The sequence below is a fragment of the Alosa alosa genome, chromosome 15, assembly GCF_017589495.1.
Source record: "Alosa alosa isolate M-15738 ecotype Scorff River chromosome 15, AALO_Geno_1.1, whole genome shotgun sequence".
Taxonomy (NCBI): domain Eukaryota; kingdom Metazoa; phylum Chordata; class Actinopteri; order Clupeiformes; family Clupeidae; genus Alosa; species Alosa alosa.
In genome coordinates this window covers 2,004,627-2,030,727 of record NC_063203.1, presented here as the reverse complement: position 1 = coordinate 2,030,727, position 26,101 = coordinate 2,004,627, and the positions used below count along the sequence as shown (strand labels likewise).

The window sequence follows — 26,101 nt, the reverse complement described above, 5'->3', positions numbered from 1 at the left end:
TGTTCAATTTGTTTTTTCTTTGGAGCATATAGATCCTTCTTCTTGATTGTTAGCGTGAAAACAAGCAAGAAAAAATAATAACTTACAAGATGGGATAATGTAATCCTAATCATTGCAGCCTCACAGATGGCAGAAAGACATCGATCTGAAAGAAACTGAGTGCATGTGCAAATGCAATTCTTTAAAATCAATCAGTAATTTGCATTAGTCAGCAGGTAATAATAGACCTACCATAAAAGATTCAGTTTGCACTTTCAGGAACACATTGGATCACATTTAGATAGATATTCGACATTAAAGATAAGTCGCAATCCAAAATGTGTCTTGCGAATATGGCCATGTCTGTTTTTGGCTGCATGCATGAAGGCTGACGTGAGCAATCTTTTTTTCTCAGCTCGAGGTGCTACTCAAAAAAATTCTTCAAGGTTGGCAGATCTGCAGTTACATGAAATAATGAAGTGGTCAGGAGTCCTTGGCATATTCCTTTATAATTATGCAAAATGTAGCCGCTTTATACTTAAAATATAAAAAAACAAAACCCAACAATATATTCACAAAATTAAAGGGATGAGGTATATTTCATGATAAATATTGCACTTCAACGGTCCTATCTGATGCTTAGTCTAACTCTGGACTATTACCATCTAGAATATTGTAGTTGTTGTTGTTATTACCATTATTATAATTATTATGTCTTACTAATTACATAAGTAAGATTAGTTTACATTATGTACAAAATGTTTCACACATTGACAGTCGTTTGGTTAGATTTGTCTGTGCAATTCACTTACGGCCCTGATGGCATTTTTCTGGTAAATTTGCAGGAGCTGATTTCGAATTTTTGTGAGTTTCAACCCATAAATAAGTGGATTCAGAATTGGTGGTATAATAAGGAATTCCATGGCTAAGAAATTCTGAAGATCTTGAGAGAAGTTCCTGGTGCCATACCTTGTAAACATAACATCAAACAGTAAAGCAAGTGTCACATTAAGCAATGAAAGCAGGTGTGGCATACATGTTTGCATGAACCTTTTTCTTTCTTCTTTCGATTTGATGCATGCTCTAACTAGTTTTATGTAAGAGCACATTATGAAAAGTGAATGAATAAAATAAACAATAATTACAATATACCCAAACACATTATTAACTGTTGTTGGATAACATGAAAGTTTCACTATAGACCAGTTCTCACAATATAGTTTCTCAATATTTGAGCCACATAAAGTTAATGTTGAACTTAAAACAACAATAACTAACATAGATAAAAGTGGTGAAAACCACGAGAACACCATGCACTTGATAACTGTGTTATTTGTCATAATACTATGATACTCTAATGGTCTACATATTGCCAAATATCTGTCAACAGCCATCACAGTTAAAGTAGAAAATTCACAAAGAGCTGATGAATAAATTACAAATACTTGAACCAGGCATCCTAAATATGAGATGACATGATGCTCAGATAACAAATCAGATAAAAATTTGGGGTAGAACCCAAGTGTTCCGTACAAAGCATTAATACACAAATTACTAAGAAATATGTACATTGGCTTATAGAGATGTTTGTCCATCACAATTACATAGATTACTGTAATGTTAATTATTAAAATTACAGGGTAACACAATAAAGTCAGAGAAAACAGAATATATCTGTACTCAGAAGTAAAGTTCAATCCAGACAATTTAAAAACAGACACTCTTGACACATTCTCCATCATAGGTATATATGGCTGCATTATGTAGTAGGAAATATATTAAATGGAAAATCTTTCATATTTTCCTGGACAAACAACATACAATTCTTAATTATGCAGGTCATTATAGAAACATAATATGTTTATGGCTAAAGCTTAAAATAATTTGTTAGTTGTTGTTGTATGTTTTGTAACTCAGGGCATTGCTGTAAAAGAGCTTGATGCTCAGTCAATTTCTCCCTGAATAAAAAAACAGTTGATGAATTTGCTTGATAGCTTAACTTTTCATTTAAGAATTTCAGTGAAGTCAATCATATCTTTACCTGCTGTGTTTTCATCTTGTAATGTTGAAGTGTCTTTTGCCTATTTATATGTTTTGTCGTCTATAGTTTTAATCACCCAAGAAACCATAGCCCCTTGCTCATTACCTATGCCCTGGAGCCGAGCTGCACCACATCGGTGATATAGGTGGGCCAGAGGCGACCTAAACAGACAGCAGATGATGACAGTGCTGCATCGTCAAAGTCCGGAATCAGTCAGTAAACATTGGTCATAGTGTTATTGTAACAGGAGCAGGAATTATGCTACTGACCCTTGAGGTACAACAACAGACACACTGGATATATAAAACTCAGTTTTATTACAATATTAAAAAAAGGCATATAAAAACACACACAATATATATATTTATTATACGGCTCTTCACAATGCAAGTAGAATGCTCCATTGACTTGAATGGGATTTCCGAAAGTTCTAGCGGTCATTATTTCTTGGGAAAGGACCTCTGAAAACAAGAATGACCGCTGTCAATGGCAACGGAGTTTGTGCTTGGAACTTCATTCAAAAGTGAAAGCAGACGGTTGATCAGCTGTGTTCTAAAGAATGTTTGATTCAAGTTCAGCGTGTGTTGCGAACTATTTGTTTCTCAGCAAAAGCCATGGCCAAAACGGTAACAAATAAGTGTAAAGAGACATATCATGGAGTTTGTTTTTTCGTTTTGGCAAGTAGCCATTATAATAAAGCGGGATAATGTATAGAGCGCCGGTCATCATGGGAAAATAAGTCCCTTCAGGGCGAAACAAGACCCCTCCGCTGGCGTGTCGGGGTCCGGTTCGCCCTGCCGGGACTTATTTTCCCCATAATGACCGGCGTTCTATACATTATCCTTTACACACACACACACACATAAGCAACTACCGGTAGGTACTGATGCTTCAAACCAGTATGAAAGATCTAAGGATAGCAGCTAGTTAAGTGCAAGTGGCTAAACACTACTGCTTCAAACCAGTGTGAAAAATCTAAGAATAGTAGCTATAGCTAAGAGCCGGCCCTTAAGTACTACTGCTTCAATCCAGTGTGAGAGCTCTATAGATAATGAGTGGGGATGGCTAAATGCCCAACACCACTTTAACCCAGTGTGGAAGGTCTGGCGCCCTCTAGAGGGGAGAGAAGTCCTATAGTCACAGTTACTCTAACGCAGGTAGGCTTATTACTAGTGATTCACACTCGTGCACAAATCACATCACAGCACACACAAAAGATCACACTATTGTGAAAACAAGGGCGGAATAGCCACAAATAGTGGAAGTATTCAATCGAACTAGCACAACACAATAATCCAAAGGGTGACACGCACACACAGTTAATTGCTACTACGTTTAAGTCCTGTTTACACAATGGATTCCCCCACCCTGCACACACTTCTAAAGAAACTGTAGCGAGCAGCCCGACATTCTATCTTAACTATAGCCAGCCTAATGACACACAATTGTTTGTACGGAGGATGAATGAAATAGTCCAGCAACCACTCACGACCCAGCCCACAGTGCGTAATCCACAACACGGAACCAGGAAGTCGCTGCCGTCTCGGCCTCTTTGCCTCTCGCACTGAAGCAGGGTAGCTTGCACCTCTCGTCGCCAATGCTCCTTCTTGAATGTCAACAGTCGGCACTCCACCTGGAACTGCAAGGAGGAGGAAGTGAATCAGCAGAGTATCCACAACAAATCGCGGGGTAAAACCCACTCACAAGACAACGGCACAATTACTTTCTTTCACGAGAAGAATTGGGTGCGTTGGATAATCCTTTCGCGGCCCTCACTGTGTCCGAGTGGATGTTTGGTCAATTCGCCGTTGTAGCTGGGAAGTCAGAGGCGGTAATCCCGACATCTTGGCTCTCGTGGGTTGCGGTGCGTGAAGTATCCGGGCGCCTGTTGTAGACAAAGGGAACGCACCGATGAGAGGGCTCAGTCAGCTTTTATCCCCTCCAGCCACCAATCACGGGTCCTGCCAATTGTCTCCATTATCGGCAGCACCTGTGGAGGAACGTCCCACAAACATGCACACACACACACACACATGCACAAACCCCAGACAGTTCATTCAACATTTTGACTGTAGAGCCCCGCTACATTATCATAATGCATGCTTGGTGCCGCCCCTCGAGTTGGGCCATTTTCATTATTTGTAGCCTGACCCTTAATCTTTCGGATTTGGGTCTGGATTTCCAGGCTAACAATTTCCTGTCCCTTCTAAACTTAATTTTGGTTGCATGTATTGCACAAGTGTAGCCTGACAAGCCAGACCCACATCAAGATGTATGGTCTGGGGACTCACCATTCGCAGTGCTCAGTCCGAGGGCCGGGGTAATCGGTTGTCTTTCAAATTCCCTCTGCATGCAATAGGATAGTGCTACAACTCATGAGTCCAATGCGTTTTCCCACCAGCGGAGCTAGTTGGCTAGTTCAAACTTAAAAAAAGCTTAACTCATGTCACGCTGTTCGCCAACAGCAACGTCCATCTTCTTTGTTTTCAATTAGCATTCATGTAGAACCATTGCAACTCTGCCATCAATCATTTTGTTAAGCCCGCCTACCGACACTATACATGATGTGATTGGCCTTATCGAAGTTTAACTTTTCCAGCTCGCAAGGTGCGTCTAGATTTCTAGGCTAGGGGTAGCCTAAATTGAGTCAAAAAACACCTAAAATGTGAATATTTTCCTTTCCATATTAATCCCTGGGGACACGAGTCAATCAGAAGGAGATACAATATAAAAGTACTTTATCATAAATATTAGCTAAAACGCAATTGTAATAGAAAAATTGGACCCCCCAACTCAAACTCAAGCAGGATCTTCCAACAAAAATGTCCATATCTTAAGTAACGTAAGTGACGATTATTTCTGGTGATAGCAGAGAAATGGATACCTACAAGAATAGTTTTGAATAAGACAAAAAAAAGATGTAGGCAACGAAAAAATGTTAGGTATCCGCGCTGTAGGTATCCGCGCGCAGGGGGTTTGGACAGCGGGTGAAGTGAAATACATCAACCTATTCTGTTCTTGGTGTTTGTCTCACGATACAGCCCGTACTGAAACTATAGAAAGCCCCAAACGACTAGGCAAGATGTTTTGTGGTGAATCGGAAAATGAGACATTTAATTTTTTATTTTCCCCAAAAAAGTGGGGTAGCCTAGCCACTGGCCTCGTGACGTTGGGTGCGGCCACACCCCCACCCCCAAAGCGCACTTTACAGACCCGTGGCTACACTAGACAGGCAACTGTGTTCTGTTCCCAGAGCCTGCTTTCTTTGTCTAAGATCTTCAGGCTCAGGGCCTCCTCGATGAGGAGATTGCTAGTCCGATGATAATTTGCGGCTCAGCGCTCATTCAATGTATGTGCACATCTGCGCAAGTAACTGAACCACTGGAGATGATGTGTGTAGAAGCAACAAACAACGTTATTTAAAACAACTAATAAAGTGGATCCTTGCTGTCCATGAAAACAGCATAGAGTCTCGTCTACTCTAATCCAAAAATGTAAATAACAGGTCTTTGAATTGAGTCACGAAATTAGACTGTTGTAGGCCTATAGTAGCAAATATCATAGCAAATAGCCTGATGATGACACAGCTTTTAAAACATTTATTTCACTCTCGCTGGAGAAACAAATGAATTAGGGTGATGATCTGCATCTTCATTCACCAAAAGCTATGATTTTGCTAACACATTCGCACAATAAATAATTTCTGAAAGGCTCTCTCCATTGTTGACGTGCGACATTTCTCCATGTGTCGGGGGTAGTGTCAAGCAGTGAAGTGATAGCCTATTGCAGGTAGGCAATGTTCAGACAGAAGACAGACACTGCTTTCTTTGTTGGTATTTCTGTCCCTACGAAAACTGTTAAAATGGTATTTTTAGCAGTCAAAATTTTATTTTCATGAGCTTAACCATTAATGACAGTAAAACAAACAAAACAGCCAGATGCCTCTTCATAAAATAACAGACATCTTCATAAAGAACTATATGTACCGCAGAGCGGTACAAAATATGACCGCCACCCAGTCCAGCACATTTTTTGCAGAAAAATAAGTCACGCTTGTCAATTTGTGTTCATTTCCTACTTTGTTCCTTTTTTATGTGTTTGTAATTGAGTGTGTGCAGACTGTGTGGTTGTTTTTGTGTATATGTGTTTTGTGTGTGGTTTTGTGTGTTTGTGTATGTAGGTGTGTTTGTGTGTGTGTGTGTTTATGTGTTTGTGCGTGTGCATGTGTGTCTTTATGTATGTGTACATAAATAAAGCAAATCAGGGAACCACCTACTCTTTGCGATAAGTGCCATGGGATCTTTAACAACCATGGTGAGTCAGGACCTCAATTTACCATTCATGCAAAGGAAAACATCTCCTGCAGTACAGTGTCCCTGTCACTGCAATAGGACATTGGGATTGATATTTGTTTGGTGGCTTTTGGCCACAGGGAAGAGTGCCACCACTTCTCAATGAGACGTGGTCTGGGAACCAAACGTTCATATACATTTTTCAAATACAAGAAAGAATACATTTTCTCGTATTTGAAAAAAATGCCCAGATCCGTTTATTGGGTGCCACGGATGTCTATCAAATGTGTCTGTGCATAGCTCATCATCGTCTTGCTTTCCCCCCTGTTCTGTGATTGGTTCCCTATCTCAGGCGAAAATTTGCTCCATGGTCTCCAGGCTGCCTTAGCAGCGTGAATCAAATCGTGCGCAAGGCAGCATGGGAACACCCAGGCTAGCTTCCAGCAGGAACCTACTCTTCCGAGGAGGTCTCTTATCCACGTACTAACTAAGCCTGCTTAGCTTCAGTCATTCAGCAAAGTCAGGGTATCTGCTGGTCTGGCTGCTGGCTAAAAACAAAAGGTGAAAGGCATATAGGATTCTGTCTCACTGAATTGCATTATGCACACTCAATTCTCACTGATATCTGCTAGACAACAAGTACCAAAGGTTAGCGCTTAAGACTTGTAACTGAAGGGTTGCCGGTTCGAACCCCTTTGACTTTTGCCCAAAAATCATACTCGAAGTTCATTTGTTTATTGGGGGCCAAGCAGCGAAGCTGCGAGGACCTCATTGTGTTTCTACGTTTTCCTATTATTAGGGGTCCGAGCAGCGTAGCTGCAGGACCCCTATTGTTTCTGTACCGTTCATTTTTGGCCAAAATTCTGTAAAAGTCATACTGCAGCCTAAACCGTAACTCCAAAACTCTTCAAATTTTCAGGTATGGTTACCAGTACCCCCCTCTGCCCATAACCCAACATTTGGGGTACTGCACCCAAAGGTGGCGCTGTTGTAAAAAAAAGTTAATTATGCTAATTTCTCCTTACCAGATTGACCTAGACTCAAAATTCTTTCATAATATTAATCTCTAAACTCAGATGCATCTTTTTGGCCCTGGTCTTATGGTCTAAAAATTTTTACTTTTGACACAATTTAATGGAAAAGCCAAACATTATAAAAAGTTTCACACTCTTCAAAAATAATTAAATCTTCACCAAAATTCTCACAGACAATGTTTAGACCAAGCCTCACAAAAGTTATCGATCAGAATTTTGATATTTTGTTCCATTTCAGAGATAAAGTTAGACCACTTAGGCCAATTTTCCTAGATCACCTATATTCCTATATGAGTATTTTTTTCCCCTTGGAGAACAACCATACAACCATCATTATGTGGATACCATTAACAGTGCACATTTTCAGATCTGTACTCTTTTTTATAAAGCTCTTAATTCTATTGTCAAATGTATGCTAGGAATTTTCTTGATGTTGTGTGTTTGCCAACACACATTTTCACCATGTGAATGTGACTGCCAAATATGTAGGATTGTCAGTGGCTCAGTGGGATAATGCCTAGTGCTGATGTTTGTTAGGTTGAGAGTTCGAATCCCTGGTAGTGATTTAGGCTCTAGCTCGAATACTATTGGTTATTGAAGATTCACACCATTGAACAGCACCTGAATGACATCGGGCAATCAACATACACAGTCATTAGTTGCCAAGAATCAGAATGCCGGGACTCTCTATTCCATTTAGGGCAACTTCTTTGTTTACTATTTTTCCTTCATCATTAAGTCTATCATATTTATATTTCATCCATTAGTGTTCTTCTCTACAAATGTCTAATTGCCCCAGAATTTCAAAAAGTTTTCAGGTGTACTCTTTCAGGAAAGCCCTTCATTTTACTGTCACATTTTCACCATGTGGATGTGACTGCCCAATTTGTATGGTTGTCAGTGGCTCAGTGGGCTAATGCCTTGAACTGATGTTTCTTAGGTTGAGTGTTCGAATCCCTGTTAGAGCTTTAGGATTTGTCATTTAAGATTCACACCATTGAACAGCACCTGAATGACATCAGCCAATCAACATTCACACTCATCAGTTGCCAAGAATCAGAATGCCGGGACTCTCTATTACATTTAGGGCAACTTCTTTGTTTACTATTTTTCCTTCATCATTAAGTCTATCATATTTATATTTCATCCATTAGTGTTCATCTCTACAAATGTCTAATTGCCCCAGAATTTCAAAAAGTTTTCAGGTGTACTCTTTTAGGAAAGCCCTTCATTTTATTGTAAAAATGTATGCTTAGAGTTTTTCTTGTTGTGTGTTTACCAATACACATTTTCACGATGTGAATGTGACTGGCTAACATGTAGGATTGACAGTGGCTCAGTGGGATAATGCCTTGTACTGGTGATCCTTAGGTTGAGAGTTCAAATCCCACTTGAAGCATTAGTGTTAGAATACTGTTGGATGTGGATGTCATTTCTTATACATATTTAGTCGGCTCTTCCACTTGACAGAACAACTCTGTATCGGTTAAGGATGTCACGCATGAAACAATGCTGCAGAAACACGAAAATACGACTTTGAGTTTAGTAGGCTATAATTTTCAGTTCCTGTTTATCTAGTGCACGATGGGTAATAATTTAAAGGAATCGTGTTGCAGTCTTGTAAATAGTGACCCTGCAAGATCCCTAGTCATTGCAAAATCATAGTCTGTGACTTAAAACTCTACTACTTGTCTTTAGATGTGAGAGGGTCTGAGACTGTAGTCTTTCAAAAATCTTTTCCAAATCTTTGCAAATCTTTCCAAAGTCTGTCAGTGTAAGGAGGGCTTGTGGTGAAAGTGCTGTGGAGATATTGCAGGATTGTTTGGCTCTGCCACCTAACCACACCAGTTTACCTGCTGGGAAACCCTGTAGCTCGGACAGGGGCTCAGACCAGGATAAATTGTTTGCTCGCCCTCAGTTCACTCTTTTGTTCATCTCAACCCAGCACTCCAGTGTGTCCTGCTTTGTGTGCGTCTTTGAGTTAAAGTAAGTCATCACTTTAATGACCCTCACTATGACTTTTGTGATGTTTATCAGTTTGTAGAGTAGCTCTGCCATCATGTGTAAAGTTAAGGTCTTTGTTTGTTGGTTTGGTGTGTTGGAGTCCCATGTGAGAGATGATTAGGTGATGTTGGTTGACTTGGGATGTCAAGTATTGTTTAGTTGTACCTTATATAGCCATATGATTTCAGTTTATTGTTCAAATGTCAATTGGTTTGTTTGTGAGTTGGGATCTGTACTGATTTACCCCATTTCACTGATTACTCCATTTTCTGTTTGTTTCCTCTTTGATGCAGCACACATACAAGGAAAGAACAAAAGAACAGATGAATTGAAACTCAAATAAAGTTCACTTGTGTTGCACCCAGGGCTCCGAACCGGTTCAAGGAACGAAAACGAAAAACGAAAACGAACAGAATTTTACGGAATTTTACGAGGAGCGGAAACGGAAACAAAATGGTCTTCAACTGTTCCGGAACAGAAACGTTATTCTGAAATCCACAAAACCGGTTAATAACCGTTTTTTTCGTTCTCTATATATTTTATAAAATTTCACAAAAGCATATCCTATGTCAGGGAGACTATTTCCGGTTGTGCGAAAAACAAGCCCGCATCTACACTGTTAATGTGAGATAACAAGCCGCTATGTAGCCAACTACTGTAGGCGAACAGCCTAATAATTTGATTTCTGCAGTTTGAAAAAAAAAAAAAAAACGAATAAATGGACCTTTGGTCCAAATGTGTATATTTTGTCTTACTGTTGTAATGTAACCTATCCGTCTGCCACTTCGGATCTTAGGAACTGATTTGGAAATTGTTTGTAGCCTATGCGTAATAGCCTATTTTGCCTGTCCACGCCTTGTCGTTTTAAAGTCGGGATTTGAAATGTTTGCGCAATTATAGCCTATTCTATGTAGAAGAGTTAAACAGGAAATTTGAGATAGGCCTTGTCAGCAACAGACAGGTTCGTTTGTAAACAGGGTTGGAATTATAGCGCAAGCCTTTGAAGATCTCCATATGGATAAAACTTAGGCTACAACCAGGTAAGGAGTTTAGCACGTATCCAGAAATATTTTTGATAAGAAATTATTTATAGGCATAGGTTAGGCCTATAGTAAGTCTGTAGGCTATGGGATGGATAGCCCATCTGAATGTTTTTGAATGCCGCCTGTGATTTATTATTTTTGGGCATAGCTACGATATAGGCTAAATCAAGAGGAAATAATGAGTATGTCTATTCTAAGGTCAAGTCCACAAAAATAGACTTGATAGGCCCGCCAAACACTGCCGGAACTTTAAGAACGAACGATATTTTGCGTTCCGAACCGGTTCAGGACCGATATGTTGGTGGCGGAATGCATGCAAGAACGAAAACGTTAAACATAGGCCTACCTGAACCGTTCGGAACGGAACGTTTGAAAAATAATTTCGTTTTCAAGCCCTGGTTGCACCAAAACCTGCCATCTCCGTGTCATCACTCCATACCATTGAGCCTTCTGACCGAGGCACTGCCTGCTCGCCACACACTCACTCTACCTCGTAGGGGCAGGGTGGGACGGGCAGGGGCAGGGTGGGACGGGCAGGGGCGATTGCGGCGGTGAGTTGGCTGGTTGAGGGGGCGGCGACACTAAGCCCTGGTTCAGCCACACAAAATCAGTTATGTTTTGATGTGAAACTTGACCTTGTAACTCAGCCAATCTTGGGTTGTTTTACATGGAACTTGCTGTGACTGCTTAATTCTATATGCCTGATGCCACAGCATTGAGTTGCATGGCAAATCTGGCCTGCTGAACTGTCTGCTTGGCCCCCACATTGCTGCTTGCAGCTATATTTAATATTAAAATTCAAATATGTATCAATAATATTTTAACCATTAAATGTCTCCAGTAAGACCGATATTTGTATTAATTGTATTTGTATGTATAACTTAAGTTCTATATGTTCTGTCCACCAGAGGGCCGTCAATGTCAGTAGACTACGTGCATGAAAGGCTGAGTATTTATGCGTGTGTTAAAATTGTTATTATTGAGCAGTGGTTCCCAAACTACGGCCCGTGGGCCGGATACGGCCCGCCACCTCATATTGTATGGCCCCCCAAATCATGTCCGTGGTATATAGCGTCTGGCCCACACGGGAGTATGACATCGTCCAACTATGACCTCCGCAATTTCCCCCATTCATTCTCTATGGCGAGTCTTAACAGTACACATGTAATACTCTTTTTGTCCACTGGTGGTTGTTTTGGCGCTGTTTTGCGTTTGCCGTTGAAAACAGAATGAAATGTAGGCCTACCTGCAAACATGTAAGAGGCCTATGCTGACTGCATCAGTGCTCAAAGTATTCTAAAAGTTTATCAATTAATTGTTAATAACTAACTAACTTCTATTCAAGTCATATTTCTGGGACTTTCTGGGATAATTATTTCTATTTTTTATTCACTCGTTAAGTTAGAATGGTGGTCATTTCAGATGTTTTTGCCAGCACTTCATAAAACTCTCATATTTTGAGTTATTTGAATTATTTGTAGGATATTACTTGTTCACAACATGAGCTGTGTATGCAAAGACACAGAGTTCAGAGTTCACACATTTTGAATAAAATATACTTTTGGGACTCCCTGCTAACACTTTTGGGAATGCTAAAGTCTTTTTATCAGCATTATTTCATTTGAGCTACATTTTACACTGATATGGCATGATGGCAACATAAACACAGCTAACAATGGTATTAAATTGCAGTAGATTAAATGTAATGGAATATTCAACTAAGATAGACTGCTGTTGTTCACAGCACTGAGCTATTTATGGTTACTAATTTACTCCGAGTCTCTGGCACTCTCTTAGAGCCAGGCATAGTGAGCTGGCCCTCGGAAGAAAAAGTTTGGGGACCACTGTTATTGAGCATAGGGCTGGGCGATAAAACGATAGCGATATGTATCGCAATAGACATGTAATCGATATCAATAAAAAAATATGTTCGATAGAACATTCATAATTAAAAGCAACACACACCTCCTGCCTTACGTTGTCCATAAAGAAATAGGCTAAATATATCTTGCATTGTAGTATGTCAAACTCTACCAGAGTAGGCGATAGAAGTAGGCCTACCTCAACACAGACTCTCCTTGCCCCGTGCACTCTCTCTCTCTCCCTCTCAACAGGCGCATCCCTCCTCAGCATGCACATGTAATCCAAACATTAATCGTGCAAGACGACTGGCTAAATTGCTATTAAATCCGGTTAGCATCATTAGAACGCTGCACGAATTTGTTCAAAACTGTTGCATTCAAATTGACTGCTAAATTCTAATCATCTCAATCCCGATGCAAATGGAAAAGTATTTTCCAAGACTCAAACGGGCCTGTCCCAAGGAGAAAAAGTATTCATTTGAAACAGGGTTCTTGCAGGTTTCAATAAGTTAAATTTAAGACCTTTTTAAGACATTTTTAAGACCATAAAGATTGAAATTTAAGACCTACACGACGCATTACCAAAAAACATTCAAATCAAAGAAATTCTGAAAAAATCATTGAAAAGTCGTTGAAAAAGCATTCATTTAATTTACAGATAAAGCAATCAAACTAGTAACCTTCCACACCCAACGTCTACAACCCAACTGATTTTTACATTGCTCACTTGTAGTATACTCAAGGAAAAATATCTGTGTCATGTACCAAATGCCCTAAACCTTAAGCCCAAAATGAAAATAATCTAAAACAAACTAGCCCTCAAATAGAATAGATTTCAGCAAGGAAGTCAAAAATGAGACGAGTTGAAACTGGGTGTGAAAGTGTGTTTTGGGTGGACACTGCACTTGTGTACCACTTGTAACCAACAGCAGACATCGCTGTGATCTAGCCAGTGTTGCCACAGTTACCTTGAAAAAAGTAATCTGATTACTCCTTTAAAAAGTAACTTAGTTACTTTTAAAATCAAGTAATCAGTGAAGTAACTGAGTTAGATTACAAGTTACTTTATTAGTTACTTTCAGCAGCTGCCGACAACACCCCCCGCCGCCTCAACATAAAAATGACAACCGGTTTTGCCAATACTCTATTGGAAATGCATTTTAACAGTCATGTCAACAATGTATAGCAGACATCTCAACATGGAAAAAAGTAATTTTAGGGAGGTAGCCTTTTAGCCTACTTAAATACTGAAATTCAGATGTTTGTTCAATAATGTCTAGTCAGTACACCAAATAAGGAAGGCCTATAGATATAAATTGTGATGATAGAATACGTAGATTTTGGTAGTTTGGGCTTTTCATTTTCAAAAAGAGAACAAACGGGAGAGCGCTGTGTTTGCAAAGAAAAGGCTTTTCATGTAGCCTTGGCAACTAGCCATCTAGTATAGGCCTGAATAATAGCAAATTAAACTAGAAAATTTAATTCCAGGGAATTACCATTGCATGTAAATGTAAAAACTGTTGTGTATCACATTACTTACAGTATGATTATTCAGATTACATACATGTAGACTTACAGTATTTTTGAAAACCACTTACTTGGTTAGATGTTAGCTTAGAGTATATGACGGTCAGTACAAATAAATTGTCAATTCAATATTGATCAACAATTCTTTGTTTTAATACAGTACTGCAGAAACAGCAGAATGATACTCAGAACACACTAATGAACACTTAACAACCAATGCAAGCTTGAAGTCAAAAAAGTTGTTGAAACCCATTTTAAAGTTAACCAATAATGATAAGGGAGAAACCAGATGTCTCAATTTGCATTCTTACAGAACTTGATGATGCCAATCATATTATCCTAAGACAGATCTATTTATCAGTTTTAATTCTGAACTGGCAGCAACAGCTAGAGGCTTCAGTTAATGATAATAGGTCAAATTTGATGGTGATATATACTGAAGAATAAAAGAGTCAGCCCTTCAGATGATCCAAACTTAGGTTAGAATCTTAATGTTCACACAGCACAGCTCAGGTCTAAAAACAGAGGACTAACAGCACAGCTAAGTTTCACAGATGTTACAGCACAGGTATGATTCAAAGGTATGAATGGTTGACAAATGATTCACAAGTATACAAGTTCCATATAGTTAGAATAGTCCTCACACAACAATATAGTTCTCAGAATGTCTCAGTGTAGATCTTGGAAGTCTCAGTATGGTTAAATGGTATGTGCACAGATATGTTGAGATATGGTCACATGTTTGTAAGAATGTATGTTAGTAGGTATGTTTCTAGCAACATTGTCAGAGATTGGTTGACAGGTGTGCACAGACAGGCACACACAAAATGTCATACACGGCCATCACCACTGGTCTGGTCTGGAACCTAAAAGACAAAAGCAAACAAGTTTAACAGTTATACCAAAACAATACAAGGAATGTCTGCAATTGTACAATTGTTTAATACAACTAATTTATTTAAGTGAAGTTGTTACATTACATTAGGCTTACACATTTTAACCTAATGACTAACATGGTAAACAGTTTAAGCTTTTTAAACAATTCTCTCAACAATTCTAGGACAATAAAAAAAAGGAATAGAGTATAATACAATTGTTGTACCATCAAGCTTAAATACTAGCCTATAATATTAAATTGCAAACAAAGCAGAATTCTGTGTTTTATTGTTAAATATAAAACATAAACTGCTTAGTTGTTGCTGTTAATAATCATATGAGTAAGGACAGATCATTCTGATACTAAGTATCTTGATAACCAACTGCTATAACTTAAACAGCTTGCTAGGTCTGTGAGCAACATTTTTTCCTACAGATTACTATGTACTACAACTGGAAAGCTTGATTCACGTGCCAGGCTACACTTTAATTTATAGACCAGAACAATGCAGAAATGAGTAAGCCAAGTAAACATACTATTGTAGCTTATGTTGACAACACAAACGGTACAGCTCAACTTCTGTAGTGTGTTTTAACAAGACTTTAGTGATATGGTCCATTTCCTAGCAGTAGCCTATTCATGGCTTTCATAAGGTCCCTTTCCACAGGAGTATTAATCAAGCACCAATGCATTCATAACCTAGGTGCTTGATTGTACACCTGTGGAAAGGGACCTGAACGAAACAATAGACCTAACGATAGCATACCGTGATAGTGTTTACTTAGGCTATCAGAATCAGGAGCGTAGAATGAAAACTTAGCCTGGCCTATTTGATACACAAACAAGCGGTGTACAACGTTAAAAATTTGGTAAAATAAAAACAGTAACATATTTGTTAGCTTTAACTAAATGCGAACGGTAGAAGCTATAACGTTATGATCATCAACAATGAGTAACGTCTAAACTAACGTTAAAACGTTAGGTCACGTTAGCACCTTGCTACGTTGATGTTATTTAAGGAAACCCACTGTTAATCAACGTAAATATGTCGTCAACTTTACAGTGACCGGTTAGCTGTAAGTTTCGATAGCTAACGACAATCAAACGTAACGCACTATCGTTACATTTGTTTCTTAGGCTAACCAGCAGATATCTCTTTCTATAACCAGAGCCCGTCTGTCTTCTCTGCTAGAACGTTAACGTAGGCCCACAGATAGGCCTACTAATGGCTCTGGTTCTATTCAACATCAGGTCACTTTCCACAGGTTTATAGAATCAAGCACCTAGAATAGATTATGAATGCAGACTACATGGTGCTGTGGAGGACCACAAAGCCAGCAGACAGTTTGTTTCCTCCATTAGGCTATTACTGTGTGAACAGGGACCTGATGTTTAAAAAAAAAAAATCGCAAAAGTTTTTGTTTTAGGTAGGCCCATCATGTGTTTCATTCATGGCATAACTTCTGCCTTGGTGGAAAAGCTATTTGTGACCCATCATTTCATACAACTTATTAGGCTATACTGTTACATAACATAATTCATGGCATAACTTCTAGCTATTGTTACGACATAAATTACTCCAATACCAAAAACCGGAACACTTACCTTGTCTGTAATTAGAGAAATGTGCCTCTAAATGAGAGTTTTACGAGCAAATAAAGTGACCACGGCACAGCAGGCGAAGATGTTCAGAAGATTCACAGCTCTAGTGGTAGTAGGCCTAGTAGCTCGCGTTCAGCTGTTGACTGTTTTCAGCTGCAGGTCACGTCATAATGCTAAAAGTTGCCGCCACGGCGGTCAATGTTAACTCTATGAGAATTTCAAAAAGTTCACAAATGTGGAAAAAACATCCCCGTTACAAGACCTTTGTAGGAGTGGTTGAATGACGTTGAACGGTTCAGTGGTTTTAGAGCCTTTGAACGTCAAATTTGGTCGGAATAAGAATAATATTAAGAACAGCGAAAATAGTCCATTGCATTTACATGCAATGCAATGACACTTGTTAAACTCACCTCAACAAGTCTTTTGCAGCCAATGCTACAAACAGTGCAGTGTGCAAGACTATCATTATGTTTTACTCTTATGAGACAAGGGTACACTTTCGTGTAGTCTGATGGGAAATGGGTCTTAAATGTTCCTTTTTGGGGGCCACTGACTCTGCCATGATGCTCCTGTTATACACTGAACTGATTAATTTAGTTCGGGAGAAAAAAGATAAAAGCCCACCTACACTGAAAATTGATTGGTTGATTTAGCCAAACAGGCCAGGATGCTCTGTCTTGGATGCGCTTCAGGCACACACGCACCACCCCTCTCTCTCTCCCTCTCCGTCGTGTGCGCGCTAAACTCAGATGCACAAGCGATTTGAATTCCCGGTCTGGCTTGCGCGCTCTTGTTCGTTCTAGATTGCGGGTGTCAGGGAGCCGCTATCGGGTAACTCTCAAAACTTCGGGAGACTTGGGATGTCTAGCTATACAGCACTTTGTCACCAGCACAGAGTGTACAACGTACCTTAATGTTATCATGTTTAGCGGACACAAACTCAAAATACTGACTGTATAGCTAAAATGCATCTCTCTCCTCCCTCTATTGTTGTTTATGTTTGTGTTGCTACGTCTAAGATAGCAGACGGGCATTGAAACTATGTAGAATCAACATTACATTGTCAACCATAAATCATTGAATCAATGTCGGATTTCGATGTTGATTTAACATCAGTTTGCACCCTCAGTTAATATTGAAACAATGTTGATTTATTAACTATAGACCAGCGGAATTTCAATTAAAATAAATATTGAAACAATGTTGAAATTACAACCAAACTAAAGATCAATGCGATTTCAATGGTATTTCAATTCATATTAAACCGCAGTAAACCACTATAAATCTGGCAAAATATTGGGAAATTCATACCCAGCTTTATCTACAGCCAGGATACATTTGGCTAGGCCTAGGTATGTCTGGTTTAGGCTACAAGCTTGCATAAATAACCATTGACAACTTATCAGTTTGAAAAGCAAGTGCATTTATTCACTCTTCTTCATTTATAAATTCCCGTGTGCTGTGCTTCCCTGCCATCTATTCAGTAGGCCTACGGTTGCAGTCAGCCTGACCATCCAGTTGAGTGAAGCGGCACCTAACAGAAATAGAAGAAAGATATACAGTGTTAGATAAATATGTTAAACTGAAGGCTACTTACAAGTGAAACTTTAGAATAATCATAATTTAACTTAACTTACAAACTCATTCATGCTTGAGCAGGGTCGGACTGGGAACAAAATTCGGCCCTGGCAATTTTCTCCTGGACCGGCCCACTATTGGACCGACGACCCCCCCCCACACACACACACACACACATACAAGCCCACCAATACCAAAATCCCCCCCTGATTCCCCCCCATAAATAACAAACACACAGTATCATGCTGTAGCAACACTTCATAAACTGAACCCAAACATTTAGATTTGGACCTATAGGTTATTATATAATCAGTATCGTAATTTCTGTCAACTATGGCCGATCTCCATGCATGTTCAGTAGCCTATATTTTTCATTTAGTCAAAACAGTGACATGTGGTTTAATCAGTGTTGGGCAAGTTACTTCAAAATCGTAATATATTATGTATTACTTATTCAAAGTAATTCATTACATTATATTATGTATTATATATAATAATTTAATATTATAATGTAATGAATTACTTTGAAATGACAGTAATAAGTAATACATAATATATTACGATTTTGAAGTAACTTGCCCAACACTGATTAAACCACATGTCACTGTTTGACTAAATGAAAAATATAGGCTACTGAACATGCATGGAGATCGTCATAGTTGACAGAAATTACGATTTGTGCCAACATGTTGTAGAAACACAACCACAGCCTTTAGGCCTATTTGGTGCAAATCTTCTACATTGGTTATAGTCAGCGATTCACATTAACTGTAGGCTATCACCACAAGTGTATACTAAACGTTTTTGCCCAAGTTTGTGTGCCGTCATCACATTTTGCAAAATTAGGCTACCTTCGTTACTAACCTACCAGTTGATACTTTTTACGTGCATCGAGATTGATTGTGCATCTAATGTAACACTCGGTGGAGAGACTTCCACTTTCCAAGTTCCACTTTCATTGTAGTTGTGAGCTAAAAGGCTACTATATGGGAAATACTTTGAAGTTCCTTTTGAGTCCAAACATGAATAGGTTTTCTTTAACCTGTGCTACACTTTTCCACCAAGTTCGATCGTTCGTTTGATTTTTCCGACTGTTTCCCGAACATGCTTGTAGCGTGAACGCGCATGCACTGCTCTTAAGATGCTCTTAAAGGGGTGGTTCAGGATTTTGGACATAAGACCTTATTTCCAAGTAAGCAAGTGTGATATTTATCAGTGGAGACCGTTTTCAGCACGTTTCATCCAGTCCTTCTAATTGCAGAGTTCGCAGGTGCTAGGCTAGCGCAAGTCAACGGTATGTGCTAGCCTGCCACTAAAGACAGTCTTACCCACTCCAAAGTACACCTGAGGCAAATTCCAGACAATCGATGTAAATGTCTGTGTTGATAGAATAGTGTAAGAAATACAACTACCCTTGCATCGCGTTGCAATAGTTATACTTTGGTCCCTAAAGTTGTTAGTAGTCATTTTGCAACTCAGTGGCGGACTGATATTACCAAGGCTACTACTAGGTATCCCCATTGGAGTGCGCTTTACTGTTTACTTACTAGTACTACTAACCGGAGCAAGTATAATTCCGCCGCTGCTAAGAAACTAGTCCCTCAAAATGTAATGCGATCGTTGAAATGCAAGGATAGAATAACGTTAGAAATAACACTGTCAATACAGACATTTACATCGATAGTCTGGCGTTATAATTTATTTGCCTCGGGTGTACTTTGGAGTGGGTAAGACTGTCTTTAGTGGCAGGCTAGCACATACCGTTGACTTGCGCTAGCCTAGCACCTGCGAACTCTGCAATTAGGACTGGATGAAACGTGTTGAAAACGGTCTCCACTGATAAATATCACACTTGCTTACTTGGAAATGAAGTCCTATGTCCAAAATCCTGAACCACCCCTTTAAGGGGAGCTGTCCACGTTAATAGTTCTGAAATATCCTCTGATTTGACGGTGATGTCAGGTGACTGCACGTCACAGCTATAGGCCTACCATTTAAACTTCAGATCTACACATTAATTCACATCAATACGAAAATAGAAACACTTTGACATCTGCATGTAAGCATCCCAAGTAGGTTATATACCACACAGAGACATAAATAATTGTAATTATTTTAAGATTAGATTGTTGCAAATATGCAATATTTTTTCGCGGTGCCACTTAAGAACACGTTTGAAGATAAGAAAGAAGTCGAGTAAGAAAGAGAGGAAATGTGTAGGTTTAGATTTTGATGCAGTAGGCTACAGACTAAACCACATGTTGCTTTCTCTGCTTTTTACCTCATAGGCTAATAAAATATTCACTTAGCAAAGATAACGTCAAACTATTCTGGCAACGTCTCGTTTCATAACTTGATTGCATTTTTGTCCGCTTTTCATCACATTATTATGACCATTAAATGTAGGCTATTTTGCACGCTAAAATCTGATTCATCACAGGTAAACACAATAAAGAATGGGAACGTAAATTGGATTATGTATTCTAAGTTGTAATTCATCTGTATGTCCTGTTGGTGACCTCAGTGAGAAGTACTGTTAAGACGCTCTTAGCCGGTAACGAGTACTCTGGAGCACTCGTGAGATCTACGAAAGTGTTTTCACGATGCTCTTAAGCTACGATGGTTTCGGGAAACAGTAGGCAAATCTTAAGACGTTAAGTAAGAGGGACTTTACGACGCTCTTAGGCTTAAGATGCTTTCGGGCAAGTGGGCCCTGGCTGGTAAGTAATGGTTCACGTTAGCCAGCAGCACATCATCTTCAGCCTATCATTTTGACAGTAAAAGTTTAAACTCAACAAACATTTTATGTAAATCATATGAATATAATAAACTCTAACTTACTGACAACTAACGTTAAGGAAGTCCTAATTATAAATCAGACTGCCGAGTAACTTTAACGTTAACATAACATTATGATGAACTGCTAACGTTAACGTAAAACATTAATTTGACCAGCAACGATAACGTAGCTAGCCTAAGTTGACTCAAGCATGAATGAGTTTGTAAGTTAGACAGTCTACGATGTACATAGACTGTAAACATGCCCGAATTTAATGTAGTACAATTTCACATTGAAACATTACCATTAGATAAATAAATGCTTGCTTACCATTAAGGTGGAACGGCGAACTTGACAGAGAGCTGAACACGGTTGGTAAGACTGAACCGTTGCTCAAAATGATCTCCCGCCGGACAGTTCAAACGTTGTCGCGCGGTCAACTAAAAATCCACTACTTTTCAATCACCACGTCAAAATTTCCCAGTAAACCATACATCCATGACTTTTCAATATCTTTTACTGAACTATGTATCGATGCTCTATCGATTATGGCTATATAAACTATAAACCAATGTTGTTTCGATGTCTGTCTATCTATGCTCATGCACTGTCGGGGTTTTGTCAGGATTGTAATGCTGATTCAATGTCTATTTACCATTGAGATTTCAATCTCAACCAAAATGATGATTTGGATGGAAAATCAACATCATATCAATGTCACCTTGCTATCTGGGGTGGTATTACACGTGAGTCATCATGCTGAAAACGTTAGCGTTAATCCCCGAGACAAGAAAAAAGCAAAGAATATATATTTTACTAAGGTAAATGACAAAAATATTAGGCCTAACACACAGTGACTTGGATAAGTCACTTTAATCTGATTGCTAGAAATAGTAGCGCGTTAGACTCGTTACCGAAAAAAGTGGTCAAAATAGAGTAATGCGGCATCACTGGATCTAGCCATGTCTCGTTGAAAGTAGGCCTACACTTTCCCATTTTCCACACATAGCCGAACTTCAACAAATTCTGAGACGCAGACGTATTTTGCAGGCAGGTATAGCATTTATCACGGTATTTGTAGATTTATCACTGCGTAGGCTACGTACCAACACCAATATCCCCCAGAAAGAACTACAACACACTGAACCAATGTTCTGAGCATTCTGCTGGTTTTGTTACAATGTACAATGTTTATGTAGCACCCCTCTACTCTACTTAATAATAAATTGCACTTTAAAGTAAAAGGAGGTGCTTCTATGAGTTACTGTTAAGTTTAGGCCAGTTCTAGGTTCGGCATTAAGGGGGGAGTAAATTGACAAGGACACCAGTATGTACAATGTTATAAATAAATAATGCAGGTTTATTAAATGCAAGAATATCTTTTCTCAATGAGAAAAGAAGAGTAAATATTAGTAAATAGAAAATAAATAGTAAATAAATACAAAACCCTATAAAATAATAAAAGAGCTCTTAAAAATGCATCAAATCAATAGTTAAAAACTCAAATGTCCAAAAAAAAAAGAAATACCGGGTAAGGTGGTGTGAGTGTACAATGTCAGTGTATGTGTGAAGGCTTATCTGTATCCAGGGAACAGATCCAAGGGGTTGGTTATCCAGTATGAAAGGGCAGTTCAAGGGGTTGGTTATCCAGTATGAAAGGGTAGAACAGTTCAATCGATCCAAGGGGACTGACTTGCCATCCAGTGTTCCAGTGTACATAAAAAAACAATCGGAGTTCGAGGTTCAAACAACACAGGTCTTCAACAATCCGTAGAAAAATAGATATAAGGAAAGGTAAAATGATTCAATATGATAGATAGATTTAGAAAAAGTTAGATTAGAGTTAGATAAAGAGTATTATTTTTCTTAAGAGGATTATCAGTAACGTCTAATCAATTTCATTCAAGTGGAGTCTCGAGAGTGAAAAACAAACCCGTCACCTTCTAAAAAGTATTTTAGAATACATGCACTTTCAAGCAGACCAAAAAGAGAATGAAAAAGAAATACATATCATCATGTAAACTCAGCTTACTTCTTCATATTTATTCTATTTATTCATATTTATATATTAAAGTATTTATTGAACTCAAACTGTTCTACAACTTGGTTATGGTCTTAGTAACCAAACTTTAAGGTGGGTTACACCATCCCCCCTTAAATCACCCTGAGTCCCTTCATGGGTGTCTACAGGTCTAACTTTCTGAAAGCTATATCCTCAGGAGTGAGTGATTGTCTAGCTCATTAAAAGAGACCATGGCCCTATGAAAACCATCTAATATGGTGTGGGCAAAAGAAATAAGGGGGTTCCCTAGCTGGGAATACTGGGAGCTCTCTGTGATCTCTCAGATGTCCTGGCAGGAGGATCTTCAGAAGGCACTTCATGGAGTTCAGGTGCTTCCGAGGGTTCTTTCTCCAAGTTCCCAAAGAGGGGGTCATCTTGAGACTCATTTGCCATGTCTCTCCAACGGTCATCCACAGGCTCAGGTAAGTCATTCTCACCGATCGCTGCTCTTTCAGCTTCCGCAGCAGCAACAGAGACAGGGCTTCTAGCAGCAGAGACGGGGCTTCCAGCGGCAACAGCAAAGACAGGGCCTCCAGCAGCGTCAGCACCACGGATAGGACCTTCGGCAGTGGCAGTACCATGGACACGACCCTTAGCAGTGGCAGCATGGACAGAACTTCCGGCACCAGCAGCAGGGACAGAACTCTCAGTATCGGCCGCAGGACTTTCAACATCAGCAGCATCAACGGGACCTTCAGCAGCAGCAGCACAGACAGGTAAGGCATCATCCAGGGATCCAATAGGTAAGTATCCATCACACATTTCAGGTCCAGCTGGGAGAACAGCTGAGGAGTCATGGCAGCGCTTCGGAATCTTGTATACTCCAGTGAATTTTCTGTCAGGAGGTATTGGAGGACTGTTAGTGCAGGAGTTATCACTCTCAGAGTCCGAAGCGTCACTCTCTGACAGTTGAACAGGGCGGTTCCTTGTTCTGGGTTGTCGTGTCGTTCCCTTCTCGGGTTGCTCTAGAGGTTCCTCATCAGTCAACACTCCACAAGGCAGCAGCAGATCTCTGTGCAGAGTGCGGGTTGGACCATCCGTCCCCTCAGGTTGGACAACATAGACAGGTACGTCATCAACTTGTTTGATCACCCTGTAGACACTGGATTCCCACCGATCTGCCAGTTTATGCTTGTTCCGTAGTCGCATGTTTCGAACCAAGACACGGTCTCCCTCTTCGAGAGTGGACTCCCGGACAGACTTATCGAAACGCCTTTTGTTCCTGACAGCCACCTTCTCTGCATTTTTCATAGCCAGTTCATAACTCTCTTTTAGGTGAGCCTTGAGCTTTCTCACATACTGAGAGTGGGAGGTTGACTGAACTCCTCGAACGGGCAATCCGAATGTGATGTCGATGGGTAGACGGGGTTGTCTGCCAAACATCAGCTCATACGGGGAGAAACCGGTGACTGCTCTTCTCCTTGTCCTTCAGTGTTCCCAGCATACTGAGGAGTGTTCGATTGTACCTCTCCACGGGATTACCTCTTGGATGGTACGGACTGGTTCTCACTTTCCGAATTCCGGTAATGGCACAGAGCTCTTTGATTGTGTGCGACTCGAAATCTCTGCCCTGGTCACTGTGGAGTCTCTCGGGAAATCCGTAGTGGACGAAGAACTGCTCCCAAAGACATTTGGCTACCGTGCAGGCTTTCTGGTCTTTTGTTGGTATAGCCACTGCATACTTGGTGTAATGGTCGGTAATCACCAAGATGTCTTGTGTTCTTGCTGTCAGGCTCGAGGGACAAGAAGTCCATGCACACCAGCTCCATCGGTCGTGTGGTCTGAATGTTGACAAGAGGTGCAGCTTTCTCAGTCTGAGACTTCCGTCTGACACATCTGCCACAGGACTTGATCTTCCTCTCGACCTCAGCAGCCATCTTCGGCCAATAGAAGCGGGATCTGACCAGGTCAAGAGTACGTTCAATCCCAAGATGCCCCATGTCATCATGCAGACTCTTGAGTACAGCAGATCTCAACTCATGAGGAAGCACAAGCTGACAGACAGGGCGGGAGTCACACTGCCGGTTCCTGTACAAGACGCCATTCTTCAGTTCAAAGCGGCTCCACTCTTTCACCATCAACTTGAGCTCGGGAGAATCTGCTATAAGTTGAGGCGTGGCTTGTGCACCTGATTCCAGCAGGGAAATGACTTTTCCAATAACAGGATCAGCTCTCTGGTGGCGGCTCAGTTCATCCTCAGAGAACATGGGGACGGGGACTTGTCCTTCCAAGCAGTCATCCTCTTCAAAGACGTCTGGCACAGCCTCAGGATGGAGTGCGAGGGATTCAACCAGTGTCATGGGTGGTGAGTCTGTCTGGGGACAGCAGAGATGTTTGTGACAGGCAGCTGAAACCACATCAGCAGATAAGTTCAACTGATCAGCTGAGGATGACAAGTGCTGAGAGGTGAACTGCTCAATTCTTTGCTTTTCTTCCAGTGACACACGGTCGTTTACCACCTCGCCATGAGGACGTCTTGAGAGTCCGTCAGCATCCTGATTTTGCTTCCCAGCTCTGTACTTGAGGTCAAAGTTGAATGTCGAGAGGGCTGCCAACCAGCGGTAGCTTGCGGCATCAAGTTTGGCTGAGGTCAGGATGTAGGTCAAGGGGTTATTGTCGGTTAAGACTGTAAAGGTGTTTCCGTAGAGGTAGTCATGGAACTTCTCGACAATAGCCCACTTCAAGGCCAAAAACTCTGCGCTGGATATCTTGACTCACTTGATGACAATCCTCGGCTGGCATAAGCGATGACACGGCTTTGCCCGTCTTGTTCCTGATAGAGAGCTGCTCCCAGGCCTGTGGTGCTGGCATCTGTGTGTAGCACGAAAGGCAGCTTCAGATCAGCGAACCCAAGGACAGGGGATGTCGTCAGTTTCTCAATGAGAATCAAAAACGCCTGCTGACATGCAGGGGTCCAGCGGTCTGCAAATGGCTCCTTGGGATGAAAGTATTTCCCACCACTGCCAGTCTTGTTCTTGTGATCTTTCCGGGCAGGTGGATATCCAGCAGTAAGGGCATTCAGAGGTTTCACGATCTTGGAATAATCTTTTACAAAGCGGCGATAATATCCAGTGAATCCCAAGAAAGACTGAAGTTCCTTAAGAGTTTTGGGCACTGGCCAGGTGGTTAAAGCTCTTATCTTGTCAGGATCAGTATGGACTCCATCCCTTGAGACAACATGTCCCAGGTATCGCACAGAGGTCTGAAAAAAAGCGACACTTATCTGGAGACAACTTCAGGCCGTTTTCTCTGAGCCGTGTCAGAACGTTGGTGAGTCTGCTTTCATGCTCCTCTAAGGAACTGGAGAAGACGATCAGATCATCGATGAAGACAAGCACTTCCTTCAGATGGATGTCTCCCATGCACTTCTCCATGAGCCGTTGGAAGGTGGAGGGGGCGTTGGTTATCCCTTGTGGCATAC

General features: G+C 40.4%; 1 protein-coding gene across 1 annotated transcript; it reads right to left on the bottom strand.

Moving 5' to 3' along the window:
* Nucleotides 1–764: 764 nt before the first annotated feature.
* LOC125308564 (olfactory receptor 49-like) lies at nt 765–1,739 on the bottom strand. The gene has a single exon (XM_048265129.1). It carries the CDS (start codon nt 1,737–1,739, stop codon nt 765–767), a length of 975 nt encoding a protein of 324 aa, XP_048121086.1.
* Nucleotides 1,740–26,101: the final 24,362 nt, after the last annotated feature.